A 21,847-nucleotide genomic window follows, 5' to 3' on the forward strand; every position below is an offset into this window, starting at 1 on the left:
ATTTTATCATAGGTACACTTCAACCGTGAGAGACGGAATCTAAAACAAAAATCCAGAAAATCACATTTTATGATTTTTTATTAATTAATTTGCATTTTATCGCATGACATAAGTATTTGATCACCTACCAACCAGTAAGAATTCCGGCTCTCACAGACCTGTTAGTTTTTCTTTAAGAAGCCCTCCTGTTCTCCACTCATTACCTGTATTAACTGCACCTGTTTGAACTTGTTACCTGTATAAAAGACACCTGTCCACACACTCAATCAAACAGACTCCAACCTCTTTCCACAATGGCCAAGACCAGAGAGCTGTGTAAGGACATCAGGGATAAAATTGTAGACCTGCACAAGGCTGGGATGGGCTACAGGACAATAGGCAAGCAGCTTGGTGAGAAGGCAACAACTGTTGGCGCAATTATTAGAAAATGGAAGAAGTTCAAGATGACGGTCAATCACCCTCGGTCTGGGGCTCCATACAAAATCTCACCTCGTGGGGCATCAATGATCATGAGGAAGGTGAGGGATCAGCCCAGAACTACACGGCAGGACCTGGTCAATGACCTGAAGAGAGCTGGGACCACAGTCTCAAAGAAAACCATTAGTAACACACTACGCCGTCATGGATTAAAATCCTGCAGCGCACGCAAGGTCCCCCCTGCTCAAGCCAGCGCATGTCCAGGCCCGTCTGAAGTTTGCCAATGACCATCTGGATGATCCAGAGGAGGAATGGGAGAAGGTCATGTGGTCTGATGAGACAAAAATAGAGCTTTTTGGTCTAAACTCCACTCGCCGTGTTTGGAGGAAGAAGAAGGATGAGTACAACCCCAAGAACACCATCCCAACCGTGAAGCATGGAGGTGGAAACATCATTCTTTGGGGATGCTTTTCTGCAAGGGGACAGGATGACTGCACCGTATTGAGGGGAGGATGGATGGGGCCATGTATCGCAAGATCTTGGCCAACAACCTCCTTCCCTCAGTAAGAGCATTGAAGATGGGTCGTGGCTGGGTCTTCCAGCATGACAACGACCCGAAACACACAGCCAGGGCAACTAAGGAGTGGCTCCGTAAGAAGCATCTCAAGGTCCTGGAGTGGCCTAGCCAGTCTCCAGACCTGAACCCAATAGAAAATCTTTGGAGGGAGCTGAAAGTCCGTATTGCCCAGCGACAGGCCCAAAACCTGAAGGATCTGGAGAAGGTCTGTATGGAGGAGTGGGCCAAAATCCCTGCTGCAGTGTGTGCAAACCTGGTCAAGACCTACAGGAAATGTATGATCTCTGTAATTGCAAACAAAGGTTTCTGTACCAAATACTAAGTTATGCTTTTCTGATGTATCAAATACTTATGTCATGCAATAAAATGAAAATTAATTACTTAAAAATCATAGAATGTGATTTTTTGGATTTTTGTTTTAGATTCCGTCTCTCACAGTTGAAGTGTACCTATGATAAAAATTACAGACCTCTACATGCTTTGTAAGTAGGAAAACCTGCAAAATCGGCAGTGTATCAAATACTTGTTCTCCCCACTGTATGTATATATTCTTAATTCCATTCCCTTTCTTAGATCTGTGTGTATTGGGTATATGTTGTGAAATTGTTAGATATTACTTGTTAGATATTACTGCACTGTCGGAGCTAGAAGCGCAAGCATTTCGCTACACCCGCAATAACGTCCGCTAAACAATGTGTATGTGACAAATCAAATCTGATTTGATCTGATCTGATGTAGTCTAGGCTAAGTTTATGTTGTAGTGACACTGACCTGCTCCGATCCCGGAGACCACGGCTCCATCGCTGACTCCGCCTGTGTTTACGTTGTTAGAGGAAGCGTTGTGAGGGGCCAGGCTGGGCAGGAACAGACACCTAGAAAGAAGAAAACATTGATACTATACTATATCATCTAGAGGTAGCGTTGGAGGTAGCATTGGAGGTAGAGGTGGAGGTAGCGTTGGAGGTAGCGTTGGAGGTAGCGTTGGGGGTAGCGTTGGGGGTAGCGTTGGAGGTAGCGTTGGGGGTAGCGTTGGAGGTAGCGTTGGGGGTAGCGTTGGAGGTAGCGTTGGGGGTAGCGTTGGGGTTAGCGTTGGGGGTAGCGTTGGGGGTAGCGTTGGAGGTAGCGTTGGAGGTAGCGTTGGAGGTAGCGTTGGGCACAGTTAATCGAATATCCGGATCTCCGAATGGACGTTAGTGTTTGATTACTTGAGTGAGTTCATTTTTGGAGACAAGGCCTATTTTAACAATGAAAAAGCTTTGTCTAAATGTAATTTAATTATCCTTGTGATATTTATTTTTAACCTAGGATATACCATGACATTTGAAATTCTTAATTTAATAAAACAGCAAACTTTTGAATGTAGTTTTTATAACATTTAGTCCTCCAGGCTGGTCTGACGTCGGTATGCTGTTTCCCCCGTTCAAATAGCAATCACAGTAAGTGTGTGATCACATGGTAGTAGATGTCCATGTGCTGTAGAGCTGACTGGGAATTATAATACGCTTTTATTTTACTGGCCTGATGGTCAGTCTGAGGGGAGGGAGGGAGCAGTGGTGAGGCTGACTGATGGCCTGATGGTCAGTCTGAGGGGAGGGAGAGAGCAGTGGTGAGGCTGACTGATGGCCTGATGGTCAGTCTGAGGGGAGGGAGAGAGCAGTGGTGAGGCTGACTGATGGCCTGATGGTCAGTCTGAGGGGAGGGAGAGAGCAGTGGTGAGGCTGACTGATGGCCTGATGGTCAGTCTGAGGGGAGGGAGGGAGCAGTGGTGAGGCTGACTGATGGCCTGATGGTCAGTCTGAGGGGAGGGAGGGAGCAGTGGTGAGGCTGCCTCTCACCCGACTCACCATCCCTCCTCTCTCCCTCCCTCCGCTGAGAAAAGGGGACACAGTCTTCCAGCTGATGGTGAAACTCACACTGCATTATTTCTGCCTCATGCACAAATTCATGATGTTACTCCCATGACCAGAGAAAGTGAAATATTCCTCGATATTAAAAAAGGCACAAGCCGCAAATAATAACAATGCAAGTTTATTGAAACACTTTTCTAAACTCATTCATTGCAGCTGCAGTGCTGGTTGTAGTGTGAGTGGAAGTAGGGAGAACGTGTGTTGTATGGCTTATAAAGGTGTTGAACAGAGTGTTGACACCAGTGGCGGCTGGTGAAAAATATTCTCGGTGGGGCTGTGCCATACTTTTTTTCCTGTAACCATCGCGATATATTTTAACACAAACTGCAGGACAGCAGTGCTCAGTGAAACATTCAGTAATTATTTAATGCCAATATTAAAAAGTTGAGGCATTCTTACACAAAAACATATTACACAAACCCAAGCCTTTCATTTGCATTTAAAGTGAACTTTTCACCATTGGTAGTAAACAGGCAACGCAACAGGCATGCTGTCAGAACAGAGTGGAAAGTGGACAATAACATGAAATTATTATAAAGTTTATAGGAAATCTTACACTGTATGAAAGGATGTATAATATAGAAATGGATATCAAGTGGATGAACTCAAACCTTTGACTGGAAGAATAGCATACAGTATTTTATGATCATACTAAATGTGACTAATTGTTAATGTGCTCCAGAACTGCAACAATTAATTGATACAAAAACAACATATATACAGTAATATTAGCAAAGACACTATTAAGACTTTCTAGAGTACCATATATAACTGGATTTTTTATGCTAAGGTCAACTATATACAAAGAAACATGCGGCCAGAGCTGCTCTGTGTGTGTGTGTCTGTCATCTTATTTGTACAGGAATTTTGCCCGTCTGTCCTTCTGAGTGGCAAACCTCTCAATGACCCTTTGATTAAAGTCAGGAATGTCCCTGACAAGTTTCTTCTCCATGGAGAGCATGGCCAGAGCGTTCAGGCGATCCTGTGTCATGCTGTTTCTCAGGAAGGTCTTGATCCTTTTCAGTGTAGAGAAGCACCTTTCTGACTCAGCAGTTGTCATGGGTGTGGTGATGAGGATCTTGAGGAGGCTGGCAGTCTCTGTGAAAGTGCTCTGAAGGTTGTTCTCCATGAAGAACTGGTACAGGGGCACTGCACCACTACAAGCCTTGAACTCACTGTTCTCATAGATGAGGGACAGTTTGGTTTTGAGCTTGGCCTTGTTCAACATGGGGTACGCCTCCACGGTTGTTTCAAGCGCTGTATCGGGGAACTTCACACTGTGTTGTGGGAACAACTCTCCGTGCAATAGTGTTGCGCTGATGAGGTGCTGGGTGAAGGAGAACCTCTCTTTGGCATGACTCAGGATGGTATCACATACCTGTAAAAGATACATCATCAGCTTTAATTTGCAATTAAGCTATTTTGATGCAAGTGATCCTGACTGACACATGCCTATGTCCAACTCAAGTATATGATTACCAAGGTGCTGATTGTTCAGGGTTTTGGCTACATACTACCAGGCCTGAAAAAAGTTCTAGGTGGGAAACACTGACAATTACATCACAACTTACCTCTATAGCCAACCTCTGTTGTTCTCCTGGTCCCAGCATCCTCCGTCGCTTGATGGGCTGTTGCTGCTCGTCAGATGCGCTGTCCCCACACAAAGAGGGAATTGAGGCCCTGGGTCCAAAAAATAAAGTTTAATTTGATAACTTGCAATCAGACTTCTTAACTCACTGTAATTCCCCCTCAACACACACAACCAGTGACTTATATATATATATATAGACAGACAGACAGACAGACAGACAGACAGACAGTGTGTATATACACACAAACTATGTCTAGTAACTGCTTTTAACCTGTGATGTACATAATTAACTGATGTTATTACGTTTTTTAAAGCCTTTTTCTATTACATTTGTGAGAGGGATGCAACATAATTTTGTTCTGCTGTTCACTTAGCAATAAAGTTAATATTCAATAACAACTAGGCCTCTTCTAGAAATTGACCTGGTGGACACCTGAATAATTATTACAAACTGTGTAGTACTTTCCTGCATTATTATCAACGTCTGATTGTGTCTTCTCTTTCCTTTTAAAATACTAAAACAAATATAATTGTGACGGCTCTATGATAATCACTCACACAAGCACCAACTGGCGGTGGGTGGAAACGTCAGTCGCCTCGTCAGCTTGAATGGCGATAAAATCAGCACTCTTTACTTCCTCCAGGATGTAATCCTTAAGCATTGACAGCATACAGTCCAACAGCTCGTTCTGTATCGTCTTTGACGTGCCCTTAAAAACGGTAGCTGTCTTCAGGTGCTCCTCCAGCACACTGTCGAGGGAGGCAACAAAATCCACTAAGCCCCGGAAAATGCCGGGGTTGTCTGAGAGTCAGTCTCCTCGTGCCCACGCAAGGCCAACTCAAAAGCCCCACAGAACTTCACACAATCGATAATTTTGGATAGAATGTGCCTGTTTTTATCCACCTCCTCATTGTGTTTCCTCACCGCAATCCTGTGGCCGTCATCCAGCTGCGTAGCAATGTTCACCCTTCCTAATACAGCTAGCTTTACAGAGTTGTCCATGTGTGCCCTGGTGTTCTCATGTTTCTTTACCTTCTCTGACAGGTGCTTCATATCCCTCACTCCGGTACCTGTCCATGCTGAATCTGACCCGTCGTGTTTTAAAAGCAAGCACGGAAAGCAAAATAAAGCATTAGCATCAGTGCACCCAGCTAGCCAAGCCTTCCTGGTGTACCAGCTACGGGAGAAGCCGCGCATATACTGCTTCCCTTTCTCGCTAGCCTGCTGTCTGATTGAGAGGTCAGGTTGATCTGGGCCCAGCTCTTTCACCCGAACTTTCTCTGACAAAGTTCTCCTCTCAAACGGATCTTGGAGGAGAGATTTCACCGAAGTAGGTTGGGTCTTGGAGGAGTAACGTTGCGTTCGCCATTGTTGTCTAGTAAAAATGGCGTCACTGGACCCCGGTCCTTATTTTATCAGGGGGCGAGCTTGGGGCGGTAAAATAATCGCCCTCCTTGGATTCGGATTTAAGATCGCTTATTGACTACATTTTATGTCATACATTCATATCTTAAATTAGCAATTGGCTTAACTGCTACGTAGACCCGCCTCCTCGGGGCACTTTCTGTATCGCCCAGAGCTGACGAGGCGTTTGACAGGCAGAGGAAAGGTTGCGAATATGATTTTCTATCATATCTTACACATATTACTGTGTGCATTCCATATTTCAAACACACAAATATTGACATACTGATGTTTTTATTATTATTATTATTATTATTTTTTATTTTTTTATTTTTTAAAATAATTTTATTTAAGGGGGCGGCGCCCTAGCGCCCTTCTATCGGCCAGCCGCCACTGGTTGACACAGTGCTGTATAACAACTTCAACATGAACTTCCTCATAAAATCAGCAGCTCTTTGCTCTATTCGTTGAGTCTATTTCTAGTCATGGTTTTAAAAGATTTGAAATCTCACATGATCAACTTTGCTGTGCATTCAAGGCTTTTTTTTTTTACAGTCTGTGGCACGACGATACTGTGCAGACACGGTCATCTGAGCTATCTGATTGGCCAGCGGTAGGCCTATAGGTGCACTTGATTTGTTCTCTGGGCCTGCCGGGTAGGCAGAGCTCTACCTTCAGACACATGAAATGGTTCAAAATGGGAACACTTTTCTTTCTGCTGAATCAAGTGCACCTGCCGCCAACAGCGCCAAACAAATAAAACAAATTGGAACGCAAGGCTTCAATCGCTGAGTGTTTTACAGAAATGTTTGGTGATCGACTAGGAATGTCTTGGAGATCGACCAGTCGATTGCGATCGACCGGTTGATGACCACTGATATAGAGGGAGCCAGGCTGGGCAGACAACTAGAAGAATATAGGAGAATAATCTAGTGTTGATCACTGTTTTGACTGTTATTACAGGACAAAAAAGAGATGGATTACGTACATCCAGCTTGACACAGGAGTCTAGATTACCTCTGGAGAAAAAAGGTCTGCTCATTGTTCTGAAGCGAGTGGAGATAGCAAACAGTGAACAGTGGACATTATAGCTTTTTCTCACTGGAATTCTAGTCAATGACAGGGTCCCAGGTAAGAGACAGGGTCCCAGGTAAGATGTAATATCCAAGATGGCGTAGCAGTGCGGTCGCTTTTATTTCATCGTCCTTGTGTAAATATCCCGTTTCTTGTTTTTTTTGTCTATTTTGTATATATCTCTCAATTTTTACTTTTCATTCTTTAACTAAATATACTTTCCTGCAACCCGCTTCACCCAACGTGGAAAGGATTCTATTATTTCTTTATAACTTTCATCAAGAACCGTAAGCTGATACTAGTGTAGCCGCAACTAAATGGCTACCTGCTATTAGTCACCGTTAGCGTCTTCACCACTGTCCGTGGCCTACACTATCCACCAGCCAGCTCTAGCTCTAGCCTGGACAATTCGTCGGCCAGTCTGCACAGCGTGCTATCGACCCAGCGTGCTATCGACCCAGAGCTTATTGGACTTTCTGCCGGAATCACTGGACCCTAGCGCCGGATCATCACAACCAGCTAGCTAGCTGCAAAGCTGCAAGCTGTTGGCTGATTACCATTACCATTGCCCTATAGCAAGCACCAGTTAGCCTTGAGCTAGCCTCAGGCCCATCTCCCGGCTATCTACCTCTCTGTCAACCGGACGGGACCTCCTAGTGTTGACACTGAGCCCCGCTGATCCAACACGACTGGTTTGCCGACGAAATAGTCTGATGTGGTTTCATCAGGCTTCCAGTTGCGACGACCACGAAGATCCATCTGCCAGCCCGGCCCGCTAGCACACGCAAACTACAACTGTGCTCCCTGCTAGCTGTGCTGAAGCACCAATTTGAACTGCTCTCGGACTCACATATTGCTGTTCACTGGACCTTATGATCACTCAGCTGCACAGCTGATGCCTGCTGGACTGTTCCTTTACACGGTACCCTGTCCTGTTTATTCTGTTTAGTCTTAGCCCAAACGTTATCGCTATTTCCAGTTGTTGTCTTAGCTCTCTCTAATAACACCTGTGACTGCTTTATGCCTCTCTCCCATGTCAATTATGCCTTGCCTATTGCTGTTTGGGTTAGTTCTTATTATACAATTTCACTGTAGAACCCCTAGTCCCTCTCAAACTGCCTCATATAGTTCCTTTGTTCCACCCCCCATACCGCCGAGACCGGCTCAATCGGTGCCTCCAACGACGCTATCTCTTTCATTGTTACCCAACGCTTAGGGTTACCTGAACTGTACTCATATCCTTCCATATCCTTTTCTGTACATAATGCCCTGAATCTTTTCTACAACGCCCGGAGAACTGCCCCCTTTATTCTATGTACCCAACGCACTAGAAGACCAGTTCTTAAAGCCTTTAGTCGTATCCTTATTCTAGTCCTCCTCTGCTCCTCTGGTGATATAGAGGCTAACCCAGGCCCTGCAGCCCCCAGTATCACTCCTACTCCCCAGGAGCTATCATTTGTTGACTTCTGTAACCGTAAAAGTCTTGGTTTTCTGCACATAAATATCAGAAGCCTCCGTCCTAAGTTTGAGTTATTCACTGCGTTAGCACACTCCGCCAACCCTGATGTTCTAGCAGTGTCTGAATCCTGGCTCAGGAAGGCCACCAAAAATTCTGAAATTTCCATCCCCAACTATAACATTTTCCGTCTAGATAGAACTGCCAAAGGGGGTGGAGTTGCAATCTACTGTAGAGATAACCTGCAGAGCTCTATCATACTATCCAGGTCTGTGCCCAAACAGTTTGAGCTTCTACTTCTAAAAATCCACCTTTCCAGAAATAAGTCTCTCACTGTTGCCGCTTGCTACAGACCCCCCTCAGCCCCCAGCTGTGCCCTGGACACCATATGTGAATTGATTGCTCCCCATCTATCCTCAGAGTTCGTACTGCTTGGTGACCTAAATTGGGATATGCTTAACACCCCGGCCATCCTACAATCTAAACTAGATGCCCTCAATCTCACACAAATTATCAACGAACCTACCAGGTACAACCCTAAATCCGTAAACATGGGTACCCTCATAGATATCATCCTGACTAACTTACCCTCTAAATACACCTCCGCTGTATTCAACCAGGATCTCAGCGATCACTGCCTTATTGCCTGCGTCCGTAACGGGTCCGCGGTCAAACGACCACCCCTCATCACTGTCAAACGCTCCCAAAAACACTTCAGCGAGCAGGCCTTCCTAATTGACCTGGCCCAAGTATCCTGGATGGATATAGATCTCATTCCGTCAGTAGAGGATGCCTGGTTGTTCTTTAAAAGTAATTTCCTCTCAATCTTAAATAGACATGCCCCATTCAAAAATACAGAACTAAGAACAGATATAGCCCCTGGTTCTCCTCAGACTTGACTGCCCTTGACCAGCACAAAAACATCCTGTGGCGTACTGCATTAGCATCAAATAGCCCCCCGCGATATGCAACTTTTCAGGGAAGTTAGGAACCAATATACACAAGCAGTTAGGAAAGCAAAGGCTAACTTTTTCAAACAGAAATTTGCATCCTGTAGCACTAACTCCAAAAAGTTTTGGGACACTGTAAAGTCCATGGAAAATAAGAGCACTTCCTCCCAGCTGCCCACTGCACTGAGGCTAGGAAACACTGTCACCACCGATAAATCTACAATAATCGAGAATTTCAACAAGCATTTTGCTACGGCTGGCCATGCTTTCCACCTGGCTACCACTACCCCGGCCACCAGCTCTGCACCCTCCGCTGCAACTTGCCCATGCCCCCCCCGCTTCTCCTTCACACAAATCCAGACAGCTGATACACAACTAATCTTCTCCTTTCCCCCTTCTGATAACCAGGTGGCGAATCGCATCTCTGCATGTCTGGCAGACATATCAGTATGGATGACGGATCACCACCTCAAGCTGAACCCTGGCAAGACGGAGCTGCTCTTCCTCCCGGGGAAGGACTGCCCGTTCCATGATCTCGCCATCACGGTTGACAACTCCGCTGTGTCCTCCTCCCAGAGTGCGAAGAGCCTAGGCGTGACCCTGGACAACACCCTGTCGTTCTCCGCCAACATCAAGGCGGTGACCCGCTCCTGCAGGTTCATGCTCTACAACATTCGGAGAGTGCGACCCTGCCTTACACAGGAAGCGGCGCAGGTCCTGGTCCAGGCACTTGTCATCTCCCGTCTGGACTACTGCAACTCGCTGTTGGCTGGCCTCCCTGCCTGTGCCATTAAACCCCTACAACTCATCCAGAATGCCGCAGCCCGTCTGGTGTTCAACCTTCCCAAGTTCTCTCACGTCACCCCCCTCCTCCGCACACTCCACTGGCTTCCAGTTGAAGCTCGCATCCGCTACAAGACCATGGTGCTTGCCTATGGAGCAGTGAGGGGAACGGCACCTCTGTACCTTCAGGCTCTGATCAGTCCCTACACCCAAACGAGGGCATTGCGTTCATCCACCTCTGGCCTGCTGGCTCCCTTCCTCTGCGGAAGCATAGCTCCCGCTCAGCCCAGTCAAAACTGTTCGCTGCTCTGGCACCCCAATGGTGGAACAAGCTCCCTCACGACGCCAGGACAGCGGAGTCACTCACCACCTTCCGGAGACATTTGAAACCCCACCTCTTTAAGGAATACCTGGGATAGGATAAAGTATTCCTTCTAACCCCCCAAATTGTAAAGTGGTTATCCCACTGGCTATAGGGTGAACGCACCAATTTGTGAGTCGCTCTGGCTAAGAGCGTCTGCTAAATGACGTTAATGTGCCCTTGAGCAAGGCACTTAACCCTAATTGCTCCTGTAAGTCGCTCTGGATAAGAGCGTCTGCTAAATGACTAAAATGTAATGTAAAATGTTCTAAAAGAGCTGCAAAATCTGGACCCCTACAAATCATCTGGGCTAGACAATCTGGACCCTTTCTTTCTAAAACTAGCCGTCGAAATTGTCGCAACCCCTATTATTAGCCTGTTCAACCTCTCTTTCGTAACGTCTGAGATCCCCAGAGATTGGAAAGCTGCCGCGGTCATCCCCCTCTTCAAAGGGGGTGACACTCTAGATCCAAACTGTTACAGACCCATATCCATCCTGCCCTGCCTTTCAAAAGTTTTTGAAAGCCAAGTCAACAAACAGATCACCGACCATTTCGAATCCCACCGTACCTTCTCCGCTTATGCAATCCGGTTTCAGAGCTGGTCATGGTGCACTTCAGCCACGCTCAAGGTCCTAAACGATATTATAACCGCGATCGATAATAGACAGTACTGTGCAGCCGTTTTCATTGACCTGGCCAAGGCTTTCGACTCTGTCAACCACCGCATTCTTATTGGTAGACTAAATAGCCTTGGTTTCTCAAATGACTGCCTCGCCTGGTTCACTAACTACTTCTCAGATAGAGTTCAATGTGTCAAATCGGAGGGCCTGTTGTCTGGACCTATGGCAGTCTCTATGGGGGTGCCACAGGGTTCAATTCTTGGGCCGACTCTTTTCTCTGTGTATATCAATGACGTCGCTCTTGCTGCTGGTGACTCTCAGATCCACCTCTACGTAGACGACACCATTTTGTATACATCTGGCCCTTCATTGGACACTGTGTTAACAAACCTCCAAACGAGCTTCAATTCCATACAACACTCCTTCAGTAGCCTCCAACTGCTCTTAAACACTAGTAAAACTAAATGCATGCTCTTCAACCAAACGCTGCTTGCACCCGCCCACCCGACTAGAATCACTACTCTCGACGTGGTCTGACCTAGAGTATGTGGACAACTACAAATATCTAGGTGTCTGGTTAGACTGTAAACTCTCCTTCCAGACTCACATTAAGAATCTCCAATCCAAAGTTAAATCTAGAATCGGTTTCCTATTTCGCAACAAAGCCTCCTTCACTCATGCTGCCAAACATGCCCTCGTAAAACTGACTATCCTACCGATCCTTGACTTCGCGATGTCATTTACAAAATAGCCTCCAACACTCTACTCAGCAAATTGGATGTAGTCTATCACAGTGCCATCCGTTTTGTCACCAAAAGCCCCATATACTACCCACCACTGTGACCTGTACGCTCTTGTTGGCTGGTCCTCACTACATATTCGTGCGCCAAACCCACTGGCTCCAGGCCATCTATAAATCACTGCTAGGCAAATCCCCGCCTTATCTTAGCTCATTGGTCACCATAGCAACACCCACCCGTAGTCTGACGCTCCAGCGGGTATATCTCACTGGTCATCCCCAAAGCCAACACCTCCTTTGGCCGCCATTCCTTCCAGTTCTCTGCTGCCAATGACTGGAACAAATTGCAAAAATCTCTGAAGCTGGAGACTCTTATCTCCCTCACTAACTTTAAGCATCAGTTGTCAGAGCACCTTACCGATCACTGCACCTGTACACAGCCCATCTGAAATTAGCCCGCCCAACTACCTCATCCCTATATTGTTATTTATTTTGCTCATTTGTACCCCAGTATCTCTATTTGCACATCATCTCTTGCACATCTATCATTCCAGTGTTAATACTAATTGTAATTATTTTGCACTATAGCCTATTTTATTGCCTTACCTCCATAACTTGCTAAATTTGCACACACTGTATATATATGTATTTCTGTTGTATTTTATTGACTTTGTTTTGTTTTACCCCATATGTAACTCTGTGTTGTTGTTTTTATCGCACTGCTTTGCTTTATCTTGGCCAGGTCGCAGTTGTAAATGAGAACTTGTTCTCAACTGGTTTACCTGGTTAAATAAAGGTGAAATAAAAATTAATAAATAAAAAGAGACAGGATCCTAGGTAAGAGACAAGGGTCCCAGGTAAGAGACAGGATCCCAGGTAAGAGACAGGATCCCAGGTAAGAGACAGGATCCTAGGTAAGAGACAAGGGTCCCAGGTAAGAGATAGGGTCCCAGGTAAGAGACAGGATCCTAGGTAAGAGACAGGGTCCCAGGTAAGAGACAGGGTCCCAGGTAAGAGACAGGGTCCCAGGTAAGAGACAGGGTCCCAGGTAAGAGACAGGGTCCCAGGTAAGAGCCAAGGGTCCCAGGTAAGAGACAGGGTCCCAGGTAAGAAACAGGGTCCCAGGTAAGAAACAGGGTCCCAGGTAAGAGCCAGGGTCCCAGGTAAGAGCCAGGGTCCCAGGTAAGAGACAAGGGTCCCAGGTAAGAGGTTACACGTGACTCAGTGACTTATGACCCTCTGTTATTTTCTCTCAACCTGACATGAAAGCAATTTTGTTGTCACCCTGAATACCCATTATGAGATTCATGTTCTAGCTGACAAATCTTTCCTCTGTGCAAGAAGAATGGAAGAAAATGTTTGGGTCACTACTTCAAGCCAATCTGTTTTTACTTCAGATCAGATCTTCCTGAAACTGGATCTGCTGTTTTGGGAAACAGCCTAAAGATGACAAGCTAGGGCAATGTTTTGACAAGAGCACAGGAAGAGTAATGTAGAAAGGATAATTACTAATATTACAGAGATTAGAACAGTAATGGAATTACAAAAGACCTGGGCCCCTCCCTCCTCTGTGGTTTTCTAAAGACCTGGGCCCCTCCCTCCTCTGTGGTTTTCTAAAGACCTGGGCCCCTCCCTCCTCTGTGGTTTTCTAAAGACCTGGGCCCCTCCCTCCTCTGTGGGTTTTCTAAAGACCTGGGCCCCTCCCTCCTCTGTGGTTTTCTAAAGACCTGGGCCCCTCCCTCCTCTGTGGGTTTTCTAAAGACCTGGGCCCCTCCCTCCTCTGTGGTTTTCTAAAGACCTGGGCCCCTCCCTCCTCTGTGGTTTTCTAAAGACCTGGGCCCCTCCCTCCTCTGTGGGTTTTCTAAAGACCTGGGCCCCTCCCTCCTCTGTGGTTTTCTAAAGACCTGGGCCCCTCCCTCCTCTGTGGTTTTCTAAAGACCTGGGCCCCTCCCTCCTCTGTGGTTTTCTAAAGACCTGGGCCCCTCCCTCCTCTGTGGGTTTTCTAAAGACCTGGGCCCCTCCCTCCTCTGTGGGTTTTCTAAAGACCTGGGCCCCTCCCTCCTCTGTGGTTTTCTAAAGCACTGGGCCCCTCCCTCCTCTGTGGTTTTCTAAAGACCTGGGCCCCCTCCCTCCTCTGTGGTTTTCTAAAGACCTGGGCCCCTCCCTCCTCTGTGGTTTTCTAAAGACCTGGGCCCCTCCCTCCTCTGTGGTTTTCTAAAGACCTGGGCCCCTCCCTCCTCTGTGGTTTTCCTAAAGACCTGGGCCCCTCCCTCCTCTGTGGTTTTCTAAAGACCTGGGCCCCTCCCTCCTCTGTGGTTTCTCTAAAGACCTGGGGCCCCTCCCTCCTCTGTGGTTTTCTAAAGACCTGGGCCCCTCCCTCCTCTGTGGTTTTCTAAAGACCTGGGCCCCTCCCTCCTCTGTGGTTTTCTAAAGACCTGGGCCCCTCCCTCCTCTGTGGTTTTCTAAAGACCTGGGCCCCTCCCTCCTCTGTGGTTTTCTAAAGACCTGGGCCCCTCCCTCCTCTGTGGTTTTCTAAAGACCTGGGCCCCTCCCTCCTCTGTGGGTTTTCTAAAGACCTGGGCCCCTCCCTCCTCTGTGGTTTTCTCAAAGACCTGGGCCCCTCCCTCCTCTGTGGTTTTCTAAAGACCTGGGCCCCTCCCTCCTCTGTGGTTTTCTAAAGACCTGGGCCCCTCCCTCCTCTGTGGTTTTCTAAAGACCTGGGCCCCTCCCTCCTCTGTGGTTTTCTAAAGACCTGGGCCCCTCCTTCCTCTGTGGTTTTCTAATAACCACCGTTATCCTGGCTACAGAAACAAGATGCATCAGTGTCTCCTAAACACACACACGTTTGTACTCCCATTTCCCCACACTGACTGGTCCTGGGTGTGTTGTGACAGACCCCCCCCCCCCAACCCAAGCACACAGCAGACTAGCCTGCTGCACCTTGTGTCCTAATACGGGCTATGGCATTAATATTTCATAGTGACAGATGGGGGGGAGGGATGGGGTGTGTGTTTGGTGTGTGTATGTGTGTGTGTGTGTATATATGTATATGTGTAGTATTGAGCAGAAAATCAGCCCATTTGTATGCACATTTCAGAGACAGTGACAGAGACAGGTGGAGAGAGAATACCCCAGGTGTACTCAGGTGTTCCTGACTGAATAATTAAACATTAAAAGAAAGAAAAGGAAAGCTGAAGGAACCAAAACCTCTCAGCAGCCTGAAATCTGCCTTGTGAAACCAACAGAATCGTCCCAAAAGTGCAAGTGACGACAGCAGGGTTGCAAAATTCCAATAACTTCCCCCGAATTTCTGAGTTTTCCAGAAATCCTGGTTGGACGATTCCCAGAATCAGAAGGGAAAACGCGGGGAGGGATTTCTGGAAAACCTGGTAATTTTGGGAACATTTCCGGAATTTCGCAACCATAGACAACAGTGAAAAAAGGAATGTGTGTTTCCCCAAAGCCCTGTGTGTGTGTGTGTGTTTACGACTGTGTGTGCGTCTTCATACCCGAAGCCCTCCAGCGAGGTGTCGAACTCCACGAAGGCTGGCGTGACGGCTGAGCCGTGGAGGCGGATGTCGTGGGGCGTTGTCATGGAAACCAGGCATTTGACGCGTGTCAGTGGCACGGTGGAACCTTCGGCCGAGCGCACCAGGCTACGGCTGATCCGGTACTGACCGTTGTCCTCACCGGCTGCAGTGAACACGCTGTCCGGACCGAAGCAACCCTCCATCGACATGGTCATAGAATCTGTTGTAGAGAGGCGGACAGAGAGAGGTTATTAGAGGTTAGAGGTCAGAGGTCAGCTAAGCCTAACCCACAGTGAACACGCTGTCAGGACCGAAGCAACCCTCCATCGACATGGTCATAGAATCTGTCGGACATATTTACATTTACATTTTAGTCATTTAGCAGACGCTCTTATCCAGAGCGACTTACAGGAGCAATTAGGTTGGTGCTGCTCAAGGGCACATCGACAGATGTTTCACCTAGTCGGCTCGGGGATTAGAACCAGCGACCTTTCGGTTACTGGCACAACACTCTTACCCACTAAGCTACCTGCCGCCCAAGATACACACCACCATGCTTTTTATGGTACAGGGACTTACAGTTCACAACAGCCCAGTTCACTTCATGCTATTTCTGAAAACACAGACACCATAAAAGCGCAGAGGTGATATTGTGTGTGCCGGAATTTTGGATATATGAAGCAATTCAGTCGTGTCATATCAGTAATTACAGTAAGAGAGGAAGGCCTGAGAGTTGTGGAAGGATGTCATGTTTAGCTATTGAAACAGGGCCTGAGAGTTGAGGAAGGATGTCATGTTTAGCTATTGAAACGGGGCCTGAGAGTTGAGGAAGGATGTCATGTTTAGCTATTGAAACGGGGCCTGAGAGTTGAGGAAGGATGTTATGTTTAGCTATTGAAACAGGGCCTGAGAGTTGAGGAAGGATGTCATGTTTAGCTATTGAAACAGGGCCTGAGAGTTGAGGAAGGATGTCATGTTTAGCTATTGAAACAGGGCCTGAGAGTTGTGGAAGGATGTCATGTTTAGCTATTATCACAGTGAGAGGAGAACAATTTAGAGATTGATGTTACAGCTAAACAAAATAACCACATTACAAACATTCCCTTACTAAATAGACAAGACAACATGAATCAAACATGAGCATTAGTTTGACCAACTTAGGCTTCCTACTCTTTGCTTAGAATAGACTGGCAGTTTACAGGAAATGAACGAGGGGCTGTGAATTGAGCCTGATCGGGAATTAAGATAGTGAAGATATTAACAATCTTTCACGAACAGATTCACCTCCGGTTGGACAGGCTCAGACTCCGATTAGACTAACAATATGTTTATTATTATTTGTTAATTGTTCGCCTTTTCAAGCTGTCTGTCTGTCTGTCTGTCTGTCTGTCTGTCTGTCTGTCTGTCTTCTGTCTGTCTGTCTGTCTGTCTGCCTGCCTGCCTGCCTGCCTGCCTGCCTGCCTGCCTGTCTGTCTGTCTGCCTGTCTGCCTGCCTGTCTGTCTGTCTGTCTGCCTGTCTGCCTGCCTGTCTGCCTGTGTGTGTGTGTGTATGTCTGTCTGTCTGTGTGTATGTCTGTCTGTCTGTGTGTATGTCTGTCTGTCTGTCTGTGTGTATGTCAAGCCTAGCTAAACCAAGCCGAGCTAAACCAAGCCGAGCTGTACTACATTGGCATGGTTCCGATTCCACCGTAGTTGCTGGAACTGTGATGAACAGATGGCATCACATCCAGCACCGTATCGTGTGACTCAGGTTCAGCTAAACATTGAGATCTTACTTCTCATCTCTGCGTCGTAGCTAAGGGAGGAAGGTTTGTGGACGCGGTACTGTCTGAGGAGCTTCTTGTCCCAGGCTCCACAGTTCAGAGGGTTACTAGCCAAGGAACTCTCTGTGGGGGACAAACCACATTAGATGGAGGGTAACGAGAGAGAAAAACTGCATGGGTAGAAACAACATGGGACGACATGCATGTTTACTATGTCTCTTGGAATCATTAGATTTTTATGATTTATTTGATCATTAAAATACATTAAAAAGCTGTTCCAACGGGAGACAATTTTACATACTGTATGCTACATGAAAATGATAACTTATCAAATACAAAAGCTGAAGGCTTTCTTCTCTTATAACCATCATTGTTATGACAGAGAGAGAGAAAGTGAGAGAGAGAGAGAGAGAGGGGGGGAGAGAGAGAAACTGTGAAAGCTTTGACTATGTACAGACTCAGTGAGCATAGCCTTGCTATTGAGAAAGGCCGCCGTAGGCAGACCTGGCTCTCAAGAGAAGACAGGCTATATGCACACTGCCCACAAAATGAGGTGGAAACTGAGCTGCACGTCCTAACCTCCTGCCAAATGTATGACCATGTGTGACTCGTTTCAGGAAACTATGTCGCGCGTCACTACTTCACAGGAGCGCCATTTGAACGTAAACCTTTTTTAATAATCAAAATGCGTTTTTTGGCCTTAAAAGCAAACTTGTATGCCATCTGTAAATACGAATACAATTCTGGCGTTTGATTGTAAATATGCGGAGGGAGTCGAAAAGAGAACACACAGAAGGCTGTTGTACTCCTGAGTGGCGCAGTGGTCTAAGGCACTGCATCGCAGTGCTAACTGTGCCACTAGAGATCCTGGTTCGAATCCAGGCTCTGTCGCGACCGGGAGACTCATGGGCGGCGCACAATTGGCCCAGCGTCGTCCAGGGTAGGGGAGGGAATGACCGGCAGGGATGTAGCTCAGTTGATAGAGCATGGCGTTTGCAACGCCAGGGTTGTGGGTTCGATTCCCACGGGGGGCCAGTATAAAAAAATATGTATTCACTAACTGTAAGTCGCTCTGGATAAGAGCGTCTGCTAAATGACTAAAATGTAAATGTAAATGTAAAATGTTGTATAAACCACCTGTCTCCGGATAACATCTTCAAACTAAGGGCAACCATGGCATCCGTGACAGAGAGGGAGAAGCGTCCATCCATGTATACGCGTAAGATAGTCTAGCTGGCTACATTTTCAGATATTACACGTTTCTAATTTTGTCAGAAAGTAGTTTTCATTTAAAGTTAAAGTGTACTGTTAGCTAGCTAGCTAATGTTAGCTGGCTGGCTAGCTAGCTAGCTAACTAACGTTACGTGTATGATCTGTGTACTAATGTTATTCGTATCTCAGAGCCATTTGCATTGCTAGTTATAGCCTAATGTTACCTAGCTAACATTGAACCTGGTTGGTTAGCTACCTGCATATTCATGCAGGGTAGTAACGTTATGAGTTGGGATTATGGTTCATTGTTTAGCTAGCTAGCTACATGTCTTAACAAAAGACTCCACTATGCAAGTAACCATTTCAATATAATTTTTATGATGTCACTGCGACAACTGTTGATAGACGTAGCTGGTAAATTCACACTGGCTATCTACTCCGATGTCAGAGCACTTTCGTCTGAGTGTGCCAGAGCGCAGAATAACTGACAAATTTACGAACGCTCAACACCCGTTGAATATGGCCGGTGTCAGTAAACGTTGTCAAAAAAGCGTAATTAAATTGTTGGCAGCAGCACAGTTGCAGTCACCAACGCTCTGGATAACATGAAAACAGCCTAACCAGCTCTGCTAGGGCAAGTAAAATGAGTCAGAGTGAGCTGTTCTCTCATTTGTGTCTGGAAGTAGCTAGCAAGCTAGCCAACGTTGCTTGACTGCTTTTGTTAGGTCAGAACGCTCAGATCAACCCTACTCCACGGCCAGAGCGTCCAGTGTGCGCTCTGAATGCTCCAATTTACGAACGGACAATCTGATAACACTCTGAGTTTACGAAAGAGACAGAGACAGAGACAGCGAGAGAAAGACAGAGACAGCAAGAGAGAGAGAGAGAGAGAGAGAGAGAGAGAGAGAGAGAGAGACACAGAGAGAGACAGAGACAGAGAGACAGAGACCGAGAGACAGAGACAGCAAGAGAGAGAGAGAAAGTGAGAGAGAGAGAGAGAGAGAGAGAGAGAGAGAGAGAGAGAGAGAGAGAGAGAGAGAGAAGAGAAAGAGAGAGAGAGAGAGAGAGAGAGAGAGAGAGAGAGAGAGAGAGAGAGAGAGAGAGAGAGAGACAGAGGAGAGAGAGAGAGAGAGAGAGACACAGTCAGAGAAAGAGAGAGAGAGAGAGAGAGAGAGAGAGAGAGACCAGAGGGAGAGAGAGAGAGAGAGAGAGAGAGAGAGAGAGAGAGAGAGAGAGAGAGAGACAGAGAGAGAGAGAGAGAGAGAGAGAGGGAAAGTATGTGCGCGTGTTTCAGTCTGTGTCTAACTATGTGTGTTTCTCCCTCACCTCAGGGCCATAGGCTGCAGGGCCTGCGAGGCCAGCCTCTCAAACATCCTCTGCAGCGGTGGATGTAGGGGGTGTTCCTCGTCACCCAGGGCCTGGCTGCAGCGCTGCAGTAGTCTGCTATGTAGACCTGCTTCACACAGTATCTGCTGGTTTCTCTCACTGTGGACCAGCTGCTGCAGGATATTAGCTACTGCTAGCTGGAGGTCCTGGGCATTCTGGGAGGGAGAGAGAGGGGGAGGGAGGGAGAGAGGGAGGCGTTAGGGAGAGAGAGAGAGGGAAGGAAGGAAGGAAGGAGAGAGGTAGGGGAGAGAGGGGATGGAGAGGGAGGGAGAGGGGGAGGGAGAGATGGAGGAGGATGGGGAGGGAGGAAGAGAGAGGGATGAGAGGGGGGTAGGGAGAGAGGAGAGGGGAAGGAAGGAGAGGTAGGGGAGAGAGGATGGAGGAGGGAGAGGGGAGGGAGGGATGGAGAGGATGGATGGAGGGAGGGAGGAGGGAGAGAGGGATGGAGAGGGGGCGTTAGGGAGAGAGAGAGAGACGAGAGGAAGGAGAGAGGTAGGGGAGAGAGAGGATGGAGAGGAGGGAGAGGGGAGAGGAGGGGTGGAGGGGAGGATGGAGAGGAGAGATGGAGGGAGGAGGGAGGAGGGGAGAGGAGGGATGAGAGGAGGGAGGGAGGGAGAGGAGAGGATGGAGAGGAAGGGATGGAGAGGAGAGGAGGGAGGAGGGGAGGGAGGAGGGATGGAGAGGAGGGAGGGATGGGAGGGAGGGATGAGAGGAGGAATGGAGAGGAGGGAGGGAGGAGGGAGGAATGGAGAGGAGGGAGGGGAGGAGGAGGAGGGATGGAGAGGAGGGAGGGAGGAGGGGGAGGGATGGAGGGAAGGGATGGAGAGAGAGGAGGAGGGAGGAGGGGAGGGATGGAGGGAAGGGAAGGAGAGGGAGGGGGGGAGGAGGGAGGGGGGATGGAGAGGAGGGAGGGGAGGAGGGGGAGGGAGGGGAGGAGGAGGAGGGAGGAGGGAAGGAAGGAGAGGAGGGAGGAGGAGGGGGGAGGAGGAGGAGGATGGAGAGGGAGAGGAGGGAGGAGGAGGAGGGAGGGAGGAGAGGGAGGGAGGAGAGGAGGGAGGGAGGGAGGGAGGAGGGAGGAGGGATGGAGAGGGAGGGGAGGGATGGAGAGGAGGGAATGGAGAGGGAGGGAGGGAGGAGGGGAGGATAGAGGAGGAGGGAGGAGGGAGGAGGGATGAGAGAGGAGGAGGGAGGAGGGAGGGATGGAGGAAGGGATGGAGAGGAGGGAGGAGGGAGGGAGGGAGAGGAGGGGAGGGAGGAGGGGAGGGAGGGGAGGAGGGAGGGGATGGAGAGGAGGGGAGGGATGGAGGGAGGGATGGAGAGGAGGGAGGGAGGAGGGAGGAGGAGAGGAGGGGAGGGATGGAGAGGAGAGATGGAGAGGAGAGATGGAGAGGGAGGAGGGAGGGATGGAGAGGAGGGGAGGGATGGAGAGGAGAGGGAGGAGGAGGGAGGGAGGGATGGAGGAGAGGAGGGATGGAGGGGAGGGAGGGATGGAGAGGAGGGGAGGGAGGAGAGGAAGGGAGGGATGGAGAGAGGTAGAGGAGGAGGGAGGGAGGGGAGGAAGGAGGGAGGGATGGAGGGAGGGAGAGATGGAGGGAGGGGAGAGGGAGAGGAGGGTGGAGAGGAGGGATGGAGGAGGAGAGATGGAGAGGAGGGAGGAGGAGGAGAGGAGGGAGAGAGGAGGGAGGGAGGAGGGAGGGATGGAGGAAGGGATGGAGAGGGAGGGAGGGAGGAGGGGAGGGAGGGGAGGAGAGGAGGGAGGGATGGAGGGAGGAATGGAGAGGAGGGAGGGGAGGAGGGGAGGAATGGAGAGGAGGAGGGGGGGAGAGGAGGATGAGAGGAGGGGGAGGGAGGGAGGGAGGGATGAGGGGAAGGGATGGAGAGAGGAGGGAGGGAGGAGGGGAGGGAGAGGAGGAGGGAGGGAGGGGATGGAGGGAAGGAAGGGAGAGGAGGGAGGGGAGGAGGGAGGAGGAGGGATGGAGAGGAGGGAGGGGAGGAGGGGAGGGAGAGGGAGGAGGGAGAGGAGGGATGGAGGGAAGGGAAGGAGAGGAGGGAGGGGAGGAGGGAGGAGAGGATG

At 48.5% G+C, this 21,847-nt stretch overlaps 1 protein-coding gene across 1 annotated transcript in view; it reads right to left on the bottom strand.

The window, feature by feature from the left end:
* The window catches only part of LOC121584483 (WD repeat and FYVE domain-containing protein 3-like), a 267,617-nt gene that overhangs the window by 100,755 nt on the left and 145,015 nt on the right, over positions 1-21,847 (bottom strand). The window contains exons 18-21 of the mRNA XM_045225961.1: positions 19,714-19,928; positions 17,188-17,282; positions 15,392-15,632; positions 1,766-1,866 (exon numbers count right to left, since the gene is read on the bottom strand). Of these exons, the coding sequence (XP_045081896.1) occupies positions 1,766-1,866; positions 15,392-15,632; positions 17,188-17,282; positions 19,714-19,928 (652 nt within the window). The remainder of the gene's footprint in view (positions 1-1,765; positions 1,867-15,391; positions 15,633-17,187; positions 17,283-19,713; positions 19,929-21,847) is intronic.

Source organism: Coregonus clupeaformis, chromosome 16 (assembly GCF_020615455.1).
Source record: "Coregonus clupeaformis isolate EN_2021a chromosome 16, ASM2061545v1, whole genome shotgun sequence".
In the NCBI taxonomy this organism is placed as follows: domain Eukaryota; kingdom Metazoa; phylum Chordata; class Actinopteri; order Salmoniformes; family Salmonidae; genus Coregonus; species Coregonus clupeaformis.